A 19277-nucleotide genomic window follows, 5' to 3' on the forward strand; every position below is an offset into this window, starting at 1 on the left:
TTGCACCGAAATTGCTGCTTTACTTGTAAAAGGTGTTTTATTGGAGGTAAGATAAATGAAATTTTACCCAGCTTGTACAACATATTTGATCCTAATCTTGACAAACAATGTTCACACCAGAGTAAAATCAACCATATTTCGAAAGCACCACAACACAGTTACAAGGATGTGACATTAACAGAAAATCGGTGTTGATAAGAAAACATTCAGACCAGCGTGCCATCAGGATGTCTCTGCCTCTCGCATTTGTTCTTGTCCCGCTTTATTAGCATTCTGACCATTGGCTCGTTACCATCTTTAGTTTCCTGCAAACAAATCGGTTGTAAATGGCTTCAAACAATGTGACTGGGTGTTTGCATTGTACGGGCGCACAAGGTTAGTTCCTTGAAACAGGGCTTCTCAAACTATAGGTTGTGACCATATTAAGAGTCACCAAAATACAATTTCGGGGTTGAGGAACGAATTTGCTTTTTGTGGGATCTACAGTATCTGTTTACAGGGGGTTGACCTGTTGCCCAGAATTTCTTAAAAATGGGATTTGAAAACAAAACAGTTTTAAACCCTGCTTTTAAAGACTGTTAAAAAAAACAGCACACATATATTTCAATGGACCAAATCAAACGTATTTTTTTACTAGATCCAAGACACTGGGTTTATTATGTTATAGTCTCATTTATATTAGGTGAGCTGCTTCCCCCTAAACTGAAAGAAGGTAATGACTAAAAATTGTTCCAAGAGCAGTGGTGGATCTAGTGGGTGTTTGGGTGTCAGAACATCCCTTCAGCATTTTGCTGTATTGTTTTGAGGGATGTAAAACTGCAGTTAGAATTACCCAACACAGGAGCGAACACTTCGGCCCAGTGTTCGTCTCTGCAATTTCTTTGTTTCCCAGTCGCACCCGCCGCATCGGCTTTCGAGACAATTATTTGCCGTGCCGTTGATACTCGAAAACCGTCTTACCTCGAAAACTCAAAAAAAGTAATTATTTCTGCAGCAATTTCAAATACCGATTTCTTTGTGTACATTGATAAGTGCAAGGCCAACTAAACGTTCCTGCCCCATTAGCCTAAGCCAAGCGTGAAATTGGCGTGACCAAACTCGGACAACCCCCTCATTTTTTTTCTAGATCCGCCACTGTCTAAGAGATAGTTTCATGATGTATGTTTTCCTCACATAAAAAGTAATAGACCATTTTAGTAACATTAGTTTACAGTATACTGTGCAGGTATCAAGCAAGCTACCTCTGGATGTGCGTCACGTTCCATTGAGGCTAATAGCGGTGGCATGGGAATATAAAGTGGAACTTCATATGTTGGTTTGGATTCAGGGATGAAATTTAAATATCTTGCTTCTTCATGTTTGGGAATTAATCTCCACAAGTGCTCGTCAACCTTGAGAAGTAAATTTTGAAATAAGTCAAAGACAAGATAACAGTAACATTGGTCACATGGTCACTGTTGTTTGCATTTGCATGTAGAGAAAGTACTGTAGTGCAAAAAAATGAGTGTTAAATTAACAGCAAAACTATAATGTGTTTTAAGGTATCATAAGAAATGGCTATGAAATACACAGTACATAGTTCTGACAGTGGCTTACAAACTAAAGGAAAGCAGTAAAAACAAGTAAGTATATATATGCATAAATACACACTTATCAAACATTTAACCACTTCATTGCATATACTCTTATTAATTTGAATGCGCTTAAAAATTTGCCGTCGTAGCTCAATTCCCCACCTATTTGCCGAAAAAATACCCAATCTACTTGTTGCCATAATTGGTAACTGAAACATGCAGCTTTTAAGCACAAAAACTTATTTTACTTTGGATTACTCACAAATTTCATTTCCTTTTCATATCCTTCATTGTGGCCCTTTTCTGTCAAAATTCCCCAAGCATAACCACAATCCACGTTCTAAAATTGAGTGCAAAATGATACATATAGAAAAGCAATGAAATTATAGCCCAGGCTGAAAAAAAAGTCGTGCGCTATATATCCACCGCGCATTTATATCCATATATCCACCGCTCACTTTTGCGTAAAATTTGCCAATAATCCGCGAAATATTAATGAGCTAAAACAAACTTTCCATTCTGGATTATAGCCATAATCATAAAAACCAGGACATAGCCCAAATATCTAAAGCCATTTATAAAATTTCTGCAATGTAATACATATGTTTGTTAGAACAATCCACACTGACCTCTGACTCGTAATCAACAGAAACTCTTGTTACTTTCCAGAAATTCCATGGCTGTATCACATTCACAAACATTCGACCAATGCCCCAATGTGGAAGCTGGATAACAAACATAATTTTAGCTTCTAGACAATTCTAAATTTTACAAAGAAACTGCAAGGCCAGTCTAAAGACATTGCTTTTCCGTTTTCCAGGTTTCTCTATATATCAATATCTCTAACTCTAGCACCTACATGAACCCTGCAATTATGTGAAACCAATCCGACCAGGATGGTTTCCTACAAGCTACAACTAAGTTAATATTCAAGTATTTCAAACCTGGTTTAAAATCTGGAACAACCTCTTTTCAGTTTTTCTTACGGTTTGTGCTTTTTCCGTCACCCAGTCACGTTGTGGCAACGCAAGAATTTCACGTGGTGCGTGTTCATACTTTTTGCGAATGTATTCCTAAACAATTTACATTGGATTAAAATGACTTAAACTGAAAAATACGTTTACATTTTCTTACCATCAACCGCCTTTCCACCGATATGCTTCTGCTTGCCATTTTCGCTTTAAATTGTTAATGCCATGGGAATATTTCTGGTTTACAAATTTATAAATTAAGTTAGCTCAAGTCTGAAAAGTGATCACGTGTTTGCAAAAATTGGGTATTTACCTATCGGGAGTTTTTATAAATATAATTTTCTTTTGGGCATTCTTTTCCTAGCAAAAGTTAGGAAAACAAACATTGTGAAATCACCATTCAAAGTGATTATTATTTTTGATAAAAATGATATAATGTTTTGTCATAGAATGTGCAAATATGCTTGCTAGTTGATACATTTTATTTGGCGGTAATTTTCGTCTTCTGCAATAGTAAATCCCCCAAAAAACTATAGTTACAGCACATGCGTGGGACGAAATAATTCAGGTTTACAATTTGCAGCCCTTATTACGCAATAAATATCAAGAATAAAAAAGGCGGCAAACTCAACACGTGCATAAATGAACCCATGTTTATTTTTCTTTGTTCTGCAACTGTATGCTGTTAAACGTTATTATTTTATTCTACATCTATGTACCAGGTAACCAACTGCACAGAGGAAGTTCCATACAATGAAAATTCAAATAAAAAATGTGAGCTTTTTTATATTGCTATTGCATATTGCTTTTTCCAAGATATTTTAACCTTAATACAGTGACTAATCCAAAATAGTAGGTAGTGTCTGTCAACATTTTTTGCTATGTACCTGTAATTAAATATATTGCAAAGGCAAGAAACCCATTTTGCTTCTGGGGAATCAAGGATGGATCAGGTTCAAGTCCAAGGTTTCTTGCTCTGCAGCGAGAAATTGATGATTATTTTGGAAACGACCAACTTTATAAATCTGTTTTAACAAACCCTGTTGCTGGAATGGTTAGTATCGAATTAATACTTTTGTTGTGTGTTTCAGACTTACCCGCTCACTACGTAATTGCTACTCAATTTAATCTATTAGGCCTAAACGATAGTACTTAAAAAATGCTTCACATATACTTTATCTTCATAAAACCTGTGGTATAACCAAATAGGCCTACTAAGATTAAGGCTTTGTAGTCACAAGAAAATTGCGCTTGTCTTGTTTACAAAAATATGCATACGTAAGGTTAGCCATCTACAACACATCCTCCATCAAAGTTGAATTTAGATTTATTTTAGAAATGTGTAGTCCATTATGAGGCAAAGTTGTGGCAAAGAGCTGTGGTGGAATCTGTTTTAGTTACGCCGTATGGTTGTAAAGTTCGTTGTTTTCTTGTGGATTTGCTAGAAGTACAACTGGTCGAATCAAACAGGTACGTTTTCCCAGTTAAACTGTAGCTGCATGATCTGATATCCCTAAAAACACGTTTTTTATTCTTCAGGTTGTTCGTAAGTCCGTCATGGGTCTGGGATGAACCAACCCAAGGGCTCAAGTTTTCACTTTACGGAATCACACCAACATGCCTCTGGACAGACTATCATAAAGACGAAGTTGAAATTCGGTTTGTATTTTCATTACAAATTCAAATGTGATTAGTCAAAACTTGACTTCAGCTGTTTTTTGTAAAATAGCACCAAGCTGGAATACAACAATTTAAAAATTCAAGAATGTGTACTTTTATACTTTTGCAACGTCCACTTTTACTTTCTTTTAATTTTTATCAACCCTTTCAGATCTCATGAAACTAGATGGGATTCGTCAGCCACCAAATATTTCAAGGAACTTATTTACTTGGGTATGTTTTATGGACAAAACTTTGAATAAACATTGACAAAATTATGCCAAAGGCTGCCACCTTCTTTTAGGTTATAATATTGCAGCATTTCTCAACCATTTTAAGGCTATTATTGGTTATGATTAATTAGAGAAAATTAACAGTCACTTTCAAATTTGCTGCATTGCCTTTGTGCTGGTTGCCATGTATTGTAAGAATAATGAGTGCATTTAGGACAAACCTTAAAAAGAAGGATGGTATTCCTTTTAAAAATATCCTTGTTGTAGCTGGCTCAAAAGGTTTGGTTGACATAGTATCGGTTGATGAAAATAAAGTACACCATGTCTACTTGTACCTTACCATGCCTAAGGTAAGTTTGTTTCAGACAGGTCTTAACATACTATCCAGTACCAGCTGTGGTGTTGGTCAAATCTTATTTGCCTACAGATGAACCCAGTTTCCATTGCTGACTTGTTGATCAACAAAAAGTTTGCTCTTCCAATCAGCGAGGCGCGTCCTGTTGCTACGGTTACTTCCCCTATTGTAAAAAGGTTAGACTTTGTGTGTATAACCTAACATATATAAGACCACTGCCACAAAATTGTTTCATTTACTGGTTTTTATTGCAGCCCAAAGTTTAACATTTCCCAGCAGTCTCTGGAAATGAGCAACAGTTTGGATAAACTCATGCAGGAGGTGAGTGTTGAAACTGTGCCTAGTTTTTGGCTTGAGGGTAACTGCTTATGTATGGTGTACTGCTGACTAGCTATATGTCAACTAAATCTCATAGTACGTTTGGGAAAGTAAAGCATGATTTATTCTCGCACAATTAGCAGCAAATAAGTGACCACAGTAATTGAATTAAAAGCATAAGAAGAATTACCAAGTTATCAAAAGGAAGAAAGTTGGTAGTTGAACAAGCGGTATTAAATGTGCCTGTACAAATTTTATCTGTCATCAAAACAAACCGTGTAAATGCAAGATGGGTTTACATGTAAATTGTTGGTCAGAGATTGAGTGGTGCAATTTCTGGCTGCTAAATTTGTATTTTTTTGTTTTTTTTTGTTTTGCAACGATGAAATAGGATTAGTAGTGATTTATTTGCAAACCATTTTAAAAAAATAACTTAAATTTTAGGTATCTGACTGTCTAAACGACAGCGATTCAACAGGATCTAATCCCAGCCCAAAACGTCCGAACACAAGCCCATGCAGCAAAAATTTATCGAATTCTAAGGATGAAGTGGTTGCATCATCTATTGTGCATGACATGCCAGCCAGTTCAAAAGACCAATCTCTTTTTACCTGTAATCTGTCAGCAATTCAATCGCACAACACAAACAGTTCATTTTCCACTATTCCTGCAGTACACAACAACGCAAAAAGTGCTCAACGTGCAAACAGCTTTGACAACAAAAAGTCCAAAAGCCATCTTAATGGTGTTGTTAAGGGCAGCACACTTAGTTCAATGGTGAATAACATTTCTCTTGATTCTGATCATACAGCTCAAAAATTGGAAATCAAAAACAGGAATGGATTTTGCGAAACAGGAGCTAATACACCCTCAAGGAATGTTTCAAACCCTGGTACTACTCCTGTGTCACCAGTGTTGCTTAACACCCTACATGAAATCTCCAAAATATCTGGTGGTGGTGAGCATGTGGTGACATACACTGTTGCCAACAAACAGGATACAAAGAAGAAGTTTTTGTTGATCGAAAAACTGCTGGCAGAGGCTAAACAAGTGTTGGATGGTGAAGGGGAAGATGAAGTGAAACCCGTCGGTAACAGGAGCTTGACTATGGAGAAGGATAACTCAAACGAATTAGACATGTAAAATTTTGTTTTTAATATTTTAAAGTTTTTAATTGGTCAATGTTTTGACCTAATTGGTAGAGGAGGGCCAGTGTGTCCAGAGTTGTGAGTTTTTTATATCGCTATGACTTGTCAAGAAAAAGTGGCTCTGGTTCAGCTTGTCCACAATAATACCTTGATATTCATGTTTGCAGGTCAGCCTTTGCTGGTGGGGACACAAACAAAGATGAAAGAAGAGGTTTCAGACCATCTCTCGGGTAAAACAAAAATATTTTGACTTTTGTGGGAGTAAATCGTCATCATATCAATAAATTTCTGTGTGCTTTCATTGAAAAACATTTTCGAAAAGAATGAGTTTTTGACAGAACTTGCTTATCATGGAATATGTAATAAAGTCACTTGTGTATATTTTATTTGAGAAAATTGTTTTACAGATCTCCTCAACCTGATAAGAAGAGTGAATCAACTTTTAGTGTGAATCATGCTCCATCCATGGTGACAAGAAACCACTGCAGTATTTTAGTGAAGGGATACAAACCACCCAATCCTTACCCACTATTCTGCAAAACTCCATTTCCATCATTTATCACTGGCTTGCTGGAGGTTTGTTTCATTTCACTTACTTGTAAAATAATCCTTCCAATAGATTTATACTTGGTGTGCCACAAAAGTGCCGTGAATATTTCCAAATGCACTGCAAGCAAATAGTTTGGAAAAAATTACCAGTATTCTTTGGTATTCTTTCGACTGTTTTTGCTCTAACATCTCATGTGCTCAGTTAAGCTTTGTAATCTCCAAGTTTAAAACCAACAACTTTGTGTATTTTTATCTCTAATTGTTTCATTCCCAAAAATCTTATTCTTCATCCTTTTAGAGCCTCAAATTTAGAGGGCCCACTCAAGTGCAAGCTCATGCTTGGCCCGCCATCATGGAGAAAAGAAACCTGGTGGCCCTTGCTCCATCAGGTGGTGGCAAAACTCTCGCATATGTTGCACCGCTTGTTTCTATGTTGTGTAAGCACAAAGCAGTGGCAAAAGATATTCAACCCAATCCCCTGGATCCCGAGTTGACGCACAGAAAAAATCCTGAAATTGTTGTTCTGTGTTCTTCTTGGAAGGATGTACAGGTGAGACACATTTTAAGAAACAGAGCTCATAAAGCCTTTTTTATTTATCCGGTAATTCATTCATCTATAATTTAATTTTTCCATCGTTATTGTGAGGGAATTGTAAAGAGCTGAAATGCTACAATGTCTATATTCTCGAAATAACTTTGTTTGTGTGCTAAGGGCTAAGGCCTTTATAAGCATAATTATGTAATGTATGTAATACTACATCAAAACCCATTCTGGCTGAAAAACCATGGACATTTTATTGTGTAACTTAGGAATCGCAAAAAAACAAACTGTTAGGACAAACTTTACCTTCAATTATTCTTGTTTGGTAGAGCGTCACCGATTGCTTTAAATCATTTTTGAACTGCTCCGACAAGCCAATGGAAAACCACCAAGTGGTAGGAATTTGTGGCGGTCCAGCAGTTGAAAGCAAGAGAGCAGTAGAGCTTGTGACAGGATGTAGAATCCTTGTAGTTTCTCCTCACACTCTCATCAGAATTTGTCAAGCTAAATATATCTCCCTCAATAAGTTAGTATTTCTTGTGGTATTAGTATATCAACACAGTAAAACAAATTGTTAAAAATGCCCAAGTGTTAAAATATAAATGTATAATTGCTGTTATTCTGGCACTGCTCATTGAAACAGCAAAAGCCTTGTTGCATTTTTTTTCCAGAAGTGCTGAAGTTAGGAAAGACGTTAGGATGGCAGATGAAATACTACTATAAAATTAAAATATTTGTTCAAAAAAATTGATTTTGTTGCATTAAAATAATGTGTGCCTTAAACACATGTAAAATGATTTGTAGATTGGAGTACCTGGTGCTGGACAGCATGCATGTTCTTGTTGAAGAATTCACAGAAGAAGTCAGCAAAATAATGCAGATGTGGTCAATACAACTGTTTGATCCTGACCGCCCACCAATACACAGATATAAGCCAAAGGTCTGGATAAATTATGTTGTAAATAAATTAAACACATATTGACAGTATGACAAATTTTGCAATTGTCAGTCTTTTTTTCACAATGGACTGACCGAAGTTGTATTGGGATGTTTTGTCATAGTGACCAATGGGCATATTGTTAATTGCGGATTCCATTTTTTTAAATTTTATATACCATAGAAAAATTTGCGATTATTCTGGAAATAAGTATTATGTAAAAGCTTTTAAAAACCTTTACAATAACATTTTGGCATATAAAGCCTGAAACATTTTTTTTCGGGTGATCACAAAAATAGCCATACTTGTGTTAACTTAAAAGACTTTGTATAAAAGATATTTGGATTTGGTATTCAATGGACGAAGGGAATTAAGTCATTTATGGATGCTTACATGACCGACCCATTACTCTACATAAACCATCCCTTGGAGGCTGCTGTGTTTGGAAAGGTTAGAGATGCTTTTTATCGTTGTAAACATATAAGCACAGTTAAAAAAGTGTTGTTGTAGAAAGTATAATATGACCTACATGTTGACACCTGAAATGGTGCAACAACGTATGGATCAATAAATTTACCAACATTTTAAAATAATTTGCATGGTTGCAAAATGAGAGTTTAATATCATAACCACATCTATGCAATATTACTGTGTTTTCTTGTTTATTTTATAAATTGCTTGCCTGAACCTACAATACATAGCAATAACAATACATACCAAACACACAAGTCACCGAGTTGAATTACCTATTTTAAAACAATTTTCTGCACACAAACATTTCATAAAACATAACGATGCGACAGAATGTGTTGGCAAAAAACAGGTGCATCACACAGTTCATATCTGGAGCAGAGAAAAGAGCTTTGACTGTTTAGTTGAGCTTGTACAATCTGTAATTTCTAATCGAAACGGGGGAATTGGGATTTTTGTTCGTTTTGCGGCCACCATGAGGAAAATAATGGTTGCTCTTACTTGTGCAAGTATACACTGTGTGGGAGGTATGAGAAATGCTTATTTTTATCAACCAAGTTTAAATCAGAAATTAAATATGTACAATATTTTATTTTTTTTAATTGCACAAGCTGACATTTTGGTAAACCAAACCTTTTTTTCACATGAATCTGGCCCTTGTGAGTAGAAAGGTTGGAAAACACTTCAACCTACACACAACATTACAATAAAAGATAGGCTTCTATTTCAAGTGCTTTGATGGAATTTGGCCAAAAATTGTCTTTGTACCATTAGAGGCAGATAAACAAGTTCATGTTTCAGTTGAAGGTGCTATGATGAGCGTTGAGACCCAAGACATTCAGAAACAGTTTCATGACGAGGCGTCAACTGCACCAGTTTTAATTGTAACTGATGACGCACTGCAATTTCTTCCCATTGATAACATTGAAGTATAAATTAACAAGTAACATTCATTTTTCTCGATGACTTTAAATGAGTGTTTCAGATCTCCATTCATTTTGAACTTGCAAAAGACAAGTTTGTCTTTGGATTAAGACTTGGGTTCATGCAGTATTTCTACCAGATGCAAGACGAAAAGAAAAAGCCGCGGTATGTTGAATTATAATTGGCCAGCTTCTGTGCTTGTAATAGTATGATGTTTGCTTTTTGGTTGGTTTTTACTGGTTAATTTGAGTTAATATTCGTTGGTTAAAGTTATGGTTGTTTGGTGGAGTGGTTTATTTTAATTGGCAATTTATTAGTTTGCTGTAATGGTGGTTCTTAAACTGTGCGCCCTGATGACCTGGTATGTTGCTTTAAATTTGCAAAGGCTACAATTTCAATTGTTAGTTTGTATGGGGTAATGATTGTTTAAGGGTAATTTTATGACAAATTTTGCAAAGTTGTTATTTTCCAATACAGCTCCCACATTTTCCTGACCAACGAGAATATCGGTGAGGTGATGGGAGTCACAAAACTTCTTCAACGCTTATCTCAACCAATTCCTCCACTCCTGCAAATACTTGCAAACAAGACCATCCAGGTAAATTCACTGTTCCCGCCAACTATAGGAAACTAATAGTAAAACTGTTTCTCCAAAAATGTGCCTTTGGATTTGTTTTTAATTTTCCCGAATAGTTAATCATTTAAAGAAACACTGTGCAAGGGTGCGTCCAAAAATTTTTTTGTAGGGGGGTCGATTAGGATCCAAAACTCATTATTATGCATAATAGCGATTTTGGTCGCTAGACGAGGAAATAGCAGCGGCGCATGCGCTAGACAAATCACGCTAGTGATAAACGAGAACCAATCTTGACACAACCTTTTCGGCTGCGACTACGCCATTTTTTGGTATTATTTCTAGTTGGGATCACCAATTCGCCCCCTTCTAAATCCCCTCTGATTTTGTGTTAACTCCAGACTTATTCCTTTGCCGTCATATGTAAAGTATATGGTATTGTTTACTTTACAGAGCGGAGAGGCGATTAAAGATCGCAAAGGTTTGTGTCCCTTCTTGAAAGCGTACGGAAACTGCCGAGACTCGTTGTCTTGTGTCCATAGACATTACGTCAACCAACATCTTGACCTTCCGAACACAGACTTAAAGTTTGCCAAGGTTGGAAATATTGAATTTTTCATCTAGATGGAAAACAGTTCCGTGATGCTGTTAGCTCCGTTGATAGTATCATCGGTCACTTAACCGAAAGTGGTGGATGCTAAAAATATTAGGATGATTTTTTATCAGGCAACCTGACAATTGATAAGCAAAGTCTTTGCTTGGCTGTTTGGTTGGCAAAGTTGTCTGATAGTCACACCAGCTGCATTGGTGAGACCTTATAGGTCGAAACAGTGGCCATCTGTATGCAGCTTACACACAACTTGACAATTGTAGCCCGCTTTTTAGTGATTGTCTTGGCGTTGCATTCATAATGTATGCAAGGGATCTGAACGCACTTTAATGTGGAAATCGACTGACCAATTCAGACAGAGTCGTTTATTCTCTTTATAGCGATTATTTTTTATTAGACAAATCAACACTGTAACGCACAATATCCTGTTTGTGATTACAGGTGCCAACAGATGGTTTCGTAAAATTCAAAGTCACGTGCGTGGTGAATGCGACTCTTTTCTACGGTCACGTGATTAAGTGCAACAGCCAGGAAGTGATGTCATCCAACAAGTTCAACATTATATCGCAAAAAATGGATCAATATAGCAAGTAGGAAATCATTCGCGAGGATTTTTGAACACTATCTTATCTCACAAAATGTACGATTGTATATGTGGGTCTTACTGCACGTTTTAATAATAAAAAACTCGTTTCGGAGTATTGTGATACGTACCGTGCTTAAAATACGCAGATCTGCAGACCACGAAAGGCTCTTGGGTTTGCCGAAGTTTGGGCAGGTTTTCGCCTTTCGATCTTCGGACACGTTCTACCGAGCTATTTTGAAAAAGCCCATTGGCCACCAGCGAACGGGCGTAAGTGCTGTGAATTGTCCGGTTTGGCGTCAAATAATAAATAATCCCGCAAAAGTCTTATTAATAATTTTTATATCTTATCGTATCAATGATTGTTATATTTGCGCTTGGAACGTGGTTCAAGGACATTTTGAAAACAGAAGCTATAATGATTAGTGTAATGCAGAAAGTGCGCTTTAAAAAATCTTTTAAATAACTGACTTAAGTGATATGGCCGGGTTTTCCAACTTGTTGGGGTTAGTAAAGATATGGCAACAACTTGATTTCGTGATCTTGTGCTATCATAAATCTTGTTTGTTGTGCAATTTATTTTTGTTTTCTGTTGCCGCCCACACTGATTGGGCGTATATATATATATATATATACATATATATTACAACCATTCGTAGGCGTCGATTTTTTACCGTTTTGTAAAATATTAAGGGTGACTTTTCCAGGTTTTAGCAACACGCAAAAAACATTTCGTCAGTCGTATCGCCCTAAACATCGGCAAACGACGCAAATTTCGTTTCGTGTTACTTTGTTACGTAACAATCCACGAGACACTTGTGTTTGTCCTGATTGTGGCGGTGATAATACAGGTCTTGTGAAACTAGCGTAACGCATAGCATAATGCATGTGGTTTTTCTGACAATCGTTTTTAATTGAAACAAACTCCAGGGGTGACAATGCATACGTTGTCACCCCTGTTTGTTTGTGAGGGGTGACATGTCACCCCTATATCGACGCCTATGCAACCATTCAACTTCTATGTCAACACAGGCTTGGAAGTCACCGGCGGGACTTACAAAGTTGAGGATCTGTATGGTGGACACTGGCAAGTCGTGCACTGCGACATTGGACAGCTTATATCGTCTGCCACAGACACTTGCAGCTTACCCATTCCAGGTGGATTCATTTGCGCTTGACCAAATAGAAATCGTATGCAGCTATGGAACATTGTCTGGCATTTTAAATTTGCCGTTGATATCTTATTTGTTTTTCTTGCGTGAATAGGGGAGAAATTCCCTTGATAAAAGTAACATCGAACTAACTAAATTTTGTGACAGCGTATGGTTCAAGCAAAGCTCCATTTTAACTTGTGATGCACCGATACAGCATTTTTTTTTCAAACAGCAACTTTTGCAGAATATTCGGTTTCGGCCGAATAAACCGAAACTAATTTTGGTATCTATCTCTTATACGCAATATAATTAAAGAAAACATGTGCTGTATTGGATCTAATCCTATCATATACAGCCTTTTGTTGGCACTTACAAAATAACCCCGACTGCTGTACCAACTGCTTAAATTTGATTTTCATCGTTTCGGTGAAAATAAACAAATAAAACGAACACATGGGTGCAGTTTGAACAATGATTCCAATCGTTACATGCGGTAAAAAAGTAAGAATAATTATAAAAACCTTAGTTTTGGCCGAATAAATTCGGCAAACCGAACTTTCGGTGCATCCCTAATTTTAACACGAACTCGTATAGCGCACAGTGATGTGCATATTTTGAATGTCACTTTGTATATCCTTTCAGTTACTTACATAAAAATGTTTATTGCGAAAACTTACACATAACCGTTTTCCGGCAAACTGTTGCAAAATGGTGAATCTTCATAATTTTGAAAAGTAGGAACTTTTTAAACTTGACACGTTCCCACCGTAATCTCTTTGAATGTACATGCCTTGCTTGTGCTTTAGGCAATTGAAATCCAAGCATGTTGCGTGAAGCCCATCGACAAGGATTTATTCTGGCCGGTTCAAGCCAACGAATGCGTCCATGATATGATATACGACAAGGTGACTCATATTCTACACAGAAAAACCGTTTTTTTGCGTTCTATATATAATTTGTGTATTAGTATTTATAAATTCGCTTTTTTATTCAAAGTTATTAACTCCACTTATTTTGCACCCAAGTATTTATAAAAATATATATACTGGGCACACCAGACAAGTTTCATGCTTTTCGACTACACTTTATTTATAAATGTAAATAAATTGAATAAAAACCACGGTAAAGACTTCGTGCCTTTCACCACTTTATACTCACGTGTTCCTCGTCCCTGAGTTTTGCCCATGCCTGGTATACGACCGTGTTTTGCGAAACATGAAATTTTCCTGCTAATCTGCTATGATACTAGCACTTTATCAATCATGCTGCTTATTGATACTACTGGTCCAATTCGTTTTTTTTTTATGGAAAAGGCGTCGGCCTAACAAAGAAAATATGCAAAAAAATTTTTAAAAAAGAGCGATTTTTGATTAAAATACGATTTATAACTTTTCTTTTGTCAACTATGTGACAAATGTGTGTTTTAGACTGTGGAGGGCAAAGTGGTCTTGGCCTTGGGACATACAGTGTGGTTGCGGCCGGTTTTGATTCGCTCCAATCTTCCAATCTCGGCCGTCCGCATCACAGACTGCAACGTTATGGCGGAACTTCTGCGGTCGGGACTCGCTGAGAAAAATCCAGATCACATTAAGAAGTAAGTCAGAGACTTGACACAAACAAATCGTGCTGTTGCTGTTGTTATACCGGAAACCGAAGGACGAGGGTTCGAATCCCGAGCCCTGACCAAGTGTTTTTGTACGAAAATTTTTCTATTACCAAAGTTAAAATTTTAGTGCTATCTTCAGCACAGAAAACTGGGAAAATTATTTTTCTAAACTTGCAAACTTCGCTCATTTCAGACGATAATGTTGCAAGATTTGGGCTAAATTCATTTATTAATGTGAAACTGTTAGTTTTCTTTAAATGTATGCATTTAAGCGAAAACAATACCTTTTTTCTAAACTTTCTTCAGCCTACATAAAAAGTGCGAAGTTGTCGTGATGGCGATGCACCTGGACTCCGCTGAAAGCGAAAAAACTAAACCAGAACCGAGCCCAGCTGTACCCACATCACACCAAAACAACTCCCCAACGCCACCACTTAAATCCGAAAATCATTCCATGCAAAACGGAGTTGAAAACCAACCTGTGCTTTTGCCTCCAGTTTCAGGCGAAATTCGTTGCGGCGAAACTTTCCCGCGACCTTCCAGCGCTGAAAATTTACCTTGCAGAGAATTGAGCTCGCGCGCTTCCAGCCAATCGAGCGCCACAAGAAAAAGCCACATTTTGTATCCCGATACAACAGATAGTGAATCATCGCTTAGTAGCAAAATGTCGTCCAACACAAGGCTGACGTCATTAAAGGAAGTGTGTGCTTCTTCTTCGAGGCTGTCATGTTTATCGAGCCTTAGTGGTAAATCAACCAATGAGGTTCCAGAAAAAAGCATGACTTCTGATGTTGAGGTTTCTTTGCTCGATATTCCCATGGAGTCGTGCCCGGAAAAACAACATTCCTTGAGTTCGACCTCGTTAAGCGAAACCAGTTTGCCATCCGCAGTCAAAACAAGCGTGGATGACTCTACCAAAGATCTTTCCGATGTAGACGATGCAAAAAGCATTAGTACAACAAGCAGCTCAATGGTCGTTGCTTCTTTAAGCAAAAGTTCTACTGACGAGTCTGGAGACGTAAAACCGGATTTGTCCGGTTCTATATCCGGATTTTTGTCGCAAGATAAAAAGTCCTCTAAGACTGACACGGTCTCTTCAAATGCCTCAACTTGCACCCCAACCTATAATCCCAATAACGAATGCAAAACGGTTGCACCGACGCCACTACGCCACAACGAATGCATTTTGAAGCCTAAGGAACACCCGATTCTTGCCAAAGACATGCCCAAAACCGAAAGCCTGCCTTTAATAGACGAGCTCAAAGGCCAAGACCCTGATACCTCAGACGGGTTGCTGCATCCTCTATGTGTGCGTTTGGCCCACTCTGTTCATGGTGAAGAAAGGTTGCAGGCTTGTCAGGAGCTGTACATGGCGGCGAGAGAAATGCCTTGTGACGTCACAGAGAGGGATATAAAAACCCTGAAAGCTGTGCTTTATGATGTTCAGGGCCTGGAGGAGCAAGTATTGGTAAGCAACCTTTCGTCCCATGGTAAAAAGCCAAATGCCAGTCAGATCTTTATTATTTCGCGTCACCGAAGACGTTGCAAGCCTAAAGATTTCTGTGCTATACAAATGTACAATAATACCAGATACCTTTGTAAGATTCTTAGACTCCTAATTTTTGTGATAACCAGGCCTGTCGAGTTACTTGCCTTAAAATGTACCATTTTTGCATTATTATTACCTTGTCAGTAACAACACAGCACGAAAATTCATTATTCAGATTCTCGGGAGTTTTTTGGCCCTTGCCATCGCCAACGTACCGCTGTCAGACCACATCTCCTTGACAGATCTCATTGCTGCACTAGGAAAGGTGGATCAAAACACCAGTGTCGATGGGTTAACCCTGGCACTTGGGAAAATGATGATTCAAAACGCCCTCCAGGTTCATAATTTTTCAGTTTCAGCGGCCTTAAAGCTTCGTCATATAGCTGGTATTCATGATTATTCAAAGCAGAAGTAATGCCATGCTTACGCACAGCAAGGCAGGATCGCCCCACTGCGCAGGCCCTTTATATTTGGCGATCACATGATTATTGTGACACGGGGCCTGACGGCACTATTGGTTAAGCTTTGCTTGGTCATAGTGTTTCCACCTTGTTTTCTCCGTTTTGGTTGCACCTAGTTTGGTGCCCAACGGATGACGGTGATTGTGTAGTCACCACAAAGTGGAAGTCTTTGCTTGGCCGTTTGGTCAGCAAAGTCGTCTTATAGTCACACCAGCTGCACTGATGAGACCTTTTAGGTCGAAACAGTGGCCATCTGTCTGTAGCTTATACACAATAACTGGTATTGTGTGTACTTATTGCAATTGCAGGAACTGGTGCAATTGATACGGGACCTTCTCCTGTACTTCAACCGAGAAAAGCTTAAGTCTTCTGCTGTTACTGTGGCCCTTGAACTTGTCGACTATGCTTTGGCCGAGGTTCCATCGCTGCTTAAGGAGATTGAGGATGTTGACTTGGCCAACTTGTTGATGAAGTAAGTGCCTCGTAACATGTTTCCACAAGGGCCCCTTTTGACCCTCTGAAAAACAGAATATCAATTAGCAACATAAGAAAAAAAACACAACATTACGATAACAGTCCATCCCTGCATTTTTTTCTACGGAAGCCCAAGCTAATATACGCAGAAAAAATTAACGATTTTACCAGGTTGAAACCTTGCAAAGAGCACGAGCATTTGAAGCGTTCAATTTTCGTGAAGATTGTCAGTCACAAAGCCGAACAAGCGATGAAAGTTAGTGATGGTAAGCGGACTCGTACCTTCCAAATAATTTACCTTTAAACTGTATAATCATGGGAGACCATATTGAATTTTGAAGTTTTTCGGCCTCGAAAGTATAGTACAAAAATTTTGGGAAACACTGCTGTAGTCAAACGCACTAACGACGAAAACATCTGTGAAAAAAATTTAACTAAATCGCCGCCAGTTTCGACAAGTTGATGCAACAAAACGACAAATTTGTATATGTATAATAGGTTTTAAACATACGACAGCATTTTACAAAAAGCCCTGAACTGTAAAACAGTTTCATTTTTCCGTCGCTAAACCTTATTCTTCGACATTCACAGCAGAAGTGGTCTCTGAGGTGAAGGTTGAAGTTAAAGAACAGCCCAAGAAAACGACCACCAAGCGAATGGTAACGTGCTTGTAATTTAAAATAGGGTTGGCTTAAAGACATTTCTGTTTTACAGGACTGTCTGAATTACGATCGTTTCAACGACATCGACACCGATACGGAAAGTGCCGCTAGTAGACCCTACACCCCTGTGCCTATAAGATTCGGTGAGTTTGCTTTATGGTTAGTTGCTATGACATTTAACAGTTAGGCGTAATTGTAATTACTTCATGGCCTTAATATACGGGCACAATTCAGCCACTTTTAGCTTTATCCTTCCATGTAAACCAGATTGGCTTTTGGTTTATTGTTTTATGTTTCTAGTAAAATGGTTTTAGCTTCAAATGTTAATAATTAAACCACTGGCGTAACACAAACGAATAGTGGCCGAAATATCATCGTTTGATAAAAAAGAGTTGTGACTGAAAAGCGCTTTACAAGGAAATAGCAAAGGAAATATTCACAAATCTTTGTGATCGCGTTTAAGTTTTGTAAAATGTACAGTTGGTATTATTTTTGCTTTCTTATTATTTGAACAACGACAGACCAAAACAAACGCACCTATGTCGCATGCCTCAAGTGTCATGTAAAATTGTACGAAAATGGGTCCAGGGTTCCCCCAAAGGTTTCCGTTCGCCAACTTCGAGCGCACTCTTTACCTCAACGTATATGTTGCTCACACAGAAATGGATATCGACACAGCTACAGTGGACACCGACACGGACAACGAGAATGATTTGTTCGGTATCTGAGTTCAAACCTTGGAAATGCAAAATATGCCCACATTAAGTTTACAAGCAGATGTTTGTTTCCGTTTTATTGCGAAATATGTTTAATCCAGTGGTTGTGTAAAACAGAGCTTCCCAAATTTTCGCTTTTCTGACTGGAGAAAAATTGAGACCCGTAATGTTCGACCGTGAAATTTAGATATTTTGTTGCAACAGTTAATTGTAGTAATACGACTGAAAATCAACCCGGAGGGACTTACTTTATGAAAAAGTACAACCAAATGTTCTTGTTTTTAAAGCATAGCAGGTCGCGACCCTTAGTTTAGAAAGCCCTGTTTTTGTCGCTCTTCGTTCCAAAGTTCCAATTTTCTGTTCCAGTTTGTTGACTGGTGAAAATCCAATGTCAGCTTGTGTTTCCTTAAGCAAGAAACGTCGTCTCCGATCGCTCCATTGCGGAGAATCGGCGGTGAATCAAAATCAAAAAATATTAACACTTCACGGTTATTAAATTGGCATCTAGCGTTCTTACAATAATATTTGAAAACTTAATGTCAAACCCATACCAAGTCAAACAAAATTAAATTGGCGTTCCTATGTTATCGGACAGCTTATTTATTTAACATCACTATTAAATGCCTGTTGTGTGCGCATATTAGCTACGTAGAAAAACCGCACAGATGCGGATGCTCTGTTCCGGTTAGTGGAATAAATGTTTTCAAACACCTGAAAAATAATCATTTATCACCAAAGGTAATCGGTGCTTTTCTTGGTATTGAATTGCATCGTGATTTTGTTCCCGATTCGGTTTCCTTTTCACTGCTATTATGTTGCCTCAGACGACTCGTTTTCATTTCGTTCTTTTCATTATGCATGAAATAAAAGTTCAAACTGAAATCTTAGGAGCAAAAAAATCTTTTGACTTCACGAAATCAAAACCTGATCAGGAACACTTCTTTGACGTGACACAAGTAAAACTTCAATGTCAATTTCAAATATTACTATAACAACGTTTGTGTCAACGCTACTATTTTTAGAATACATGTTTCGCTTTATTAGGTATCATTAGTTCCATACAAACAAAATAAACAGACAAGACATAGTTAAACGATAAAACTGGCCGAACGGCACAAACCGCTGATGCTAACATACTGGACACCGGACGGCACTCTGATCAGCTGTAACGTCTGACCTACTTTTAAGTACATCATCCAAGGCATCCA

General features: G+C 37.8%; 2 protein-coding genes across 2 annotated transcripts; one reads left to right on the forward strand and one right to left on the reverse strand.

Annotated features, from left to right (window-relative positions):
• Window positions 1-41: 41 nt before the first annotated feature.
• LOC145905419 (small ribosomal subunit protein mS34-like) lies at window positions 42-2836 on the reverse strand. The gene is made up of 6 exons (XM_082992609.1): window positions 2709-2836; window positions 2519-2647; window positions 2204-2299; window positions 1837-1914; window positions 1242-1391; window positions 42-305 (listed from the first exon to the last, which is right to left on the reverse strand). The coding sequence occupies exons 1-6, from the start codon at window positions 2745-2747 to the stop codon at window positions 207-209; spliced, it is 591 nt and encodes a 196-aa protein (XP_082848735.1). The 5' UTR covers window positions 2748-2836; the 3' UTR covers window positions 42-206.
• A 462-nt stretch (window positions 2837-3298) lies between these two features.
• On the forward strand, window positions 3299-18081 carry LOC145907213 (putative ATP-dependent RNA helicase TDRD12). The gene is made up of 32 exons (XM_082994642.1): window positions 3299-3319; window positions 3456-3599; window positions 3882-4015; window positions 4085-4204; window positions 4377-4438; window positions 4705-4787; window positions 4865-4968; window positions 5047-5113; window positions 5555-6249; window positions 6426-6488; window positions 6666-6834; window positions 7106-7357; window positions 7678-7874; window positions 8153-8288; window positions 8622-8735; window positions 9109-9283; window positions 9558-9685; window positions 9742-9845; window positions 10158-10278; window positions 10708-10851; window positions 11306-11454; window positions 11597-11717; window positions 12480-12605; window positions 13408-13506; window positions 14029-14195; window positions 14514-15675; window positions 15932-16093; window positions 16526-16689; window positions 16863-16957; window positions 17283-17350; window positions 17406-17496; window positions 17942-18081. The coding sequence occupies exons 1-32, from the start codon at window positions 3299-3301 to the stop codon at window positions 18079-18081; spliced, it is 5577 nt and encodes a 1858-aa protein (XP_082850768.1).
• The last annotated feature ends 1196 nt before the right edge of the window (window positions 18082-19277 follow it).

The sequence above is a fragment of the Ascidia mentula genome, chromosome 6, assembly GCF_947561715.1.
Source record: "Ascidia mentula chromosome 6, kaAscMent1.1, whole genome shotgun sequence".
Taxonomy (NCBI): domain Eukaryota; kingdom Metazoa; phylum Chordata; class Ascidiacea; order Phlebobranchia; family Ascidiidae; genus Ascidia; species Ascidia mentula.

What these genes read in the sequence shown, in the direction of transcription:
- LOC145905419 (XM_082992609.1), bottom strand. Translation starts at nt 2,747, where the DNA reads ATGGCAAGCAGAAGCATATCGGTGGAAAGGCGGTTGATG. An exon ending in CTGTTGATTACGAGTCAGAG is followed by an intron (nt 1,915 to 2,203) that starts GTCAGTGTGGAT and finishes ACTCAATTTTAG; the next exon opens with AACGTGGATTGTGGTTATGC. An exon ending in ATGAAAAGGAAATGAAATTT is followed by an intron (nt 1,392 to 1,836) that starts GTGAGTAATCCA and finishes TTACTTCTCAAG; the next exon opens with GTTGACGAGCACTTGTGGAG.
- LOC145907213 (XM_082994642.1), top strand. Translation starts at nt 3,299, where the DNA reads ATGAAAATTCAAATAAAAAAT. An exon ending in CTTCTTGGAAGGATGTACAG is followed by an intron (nt 7,358 to 7,677) that starts GTGAGACACATT and finishes CTTGTTTGGTAG; the next exon opens with AGCGTCACCGATTGCTTTAA. An exon ending in TGATTCAAAACGCCCTCCAG is followed by an intron (nt 16,094 to 16,525) that starts GTTCATAATTTT and finishes TTGCAATTGCAG; the next exon opens with GAACTGGTGCAATTGATACG.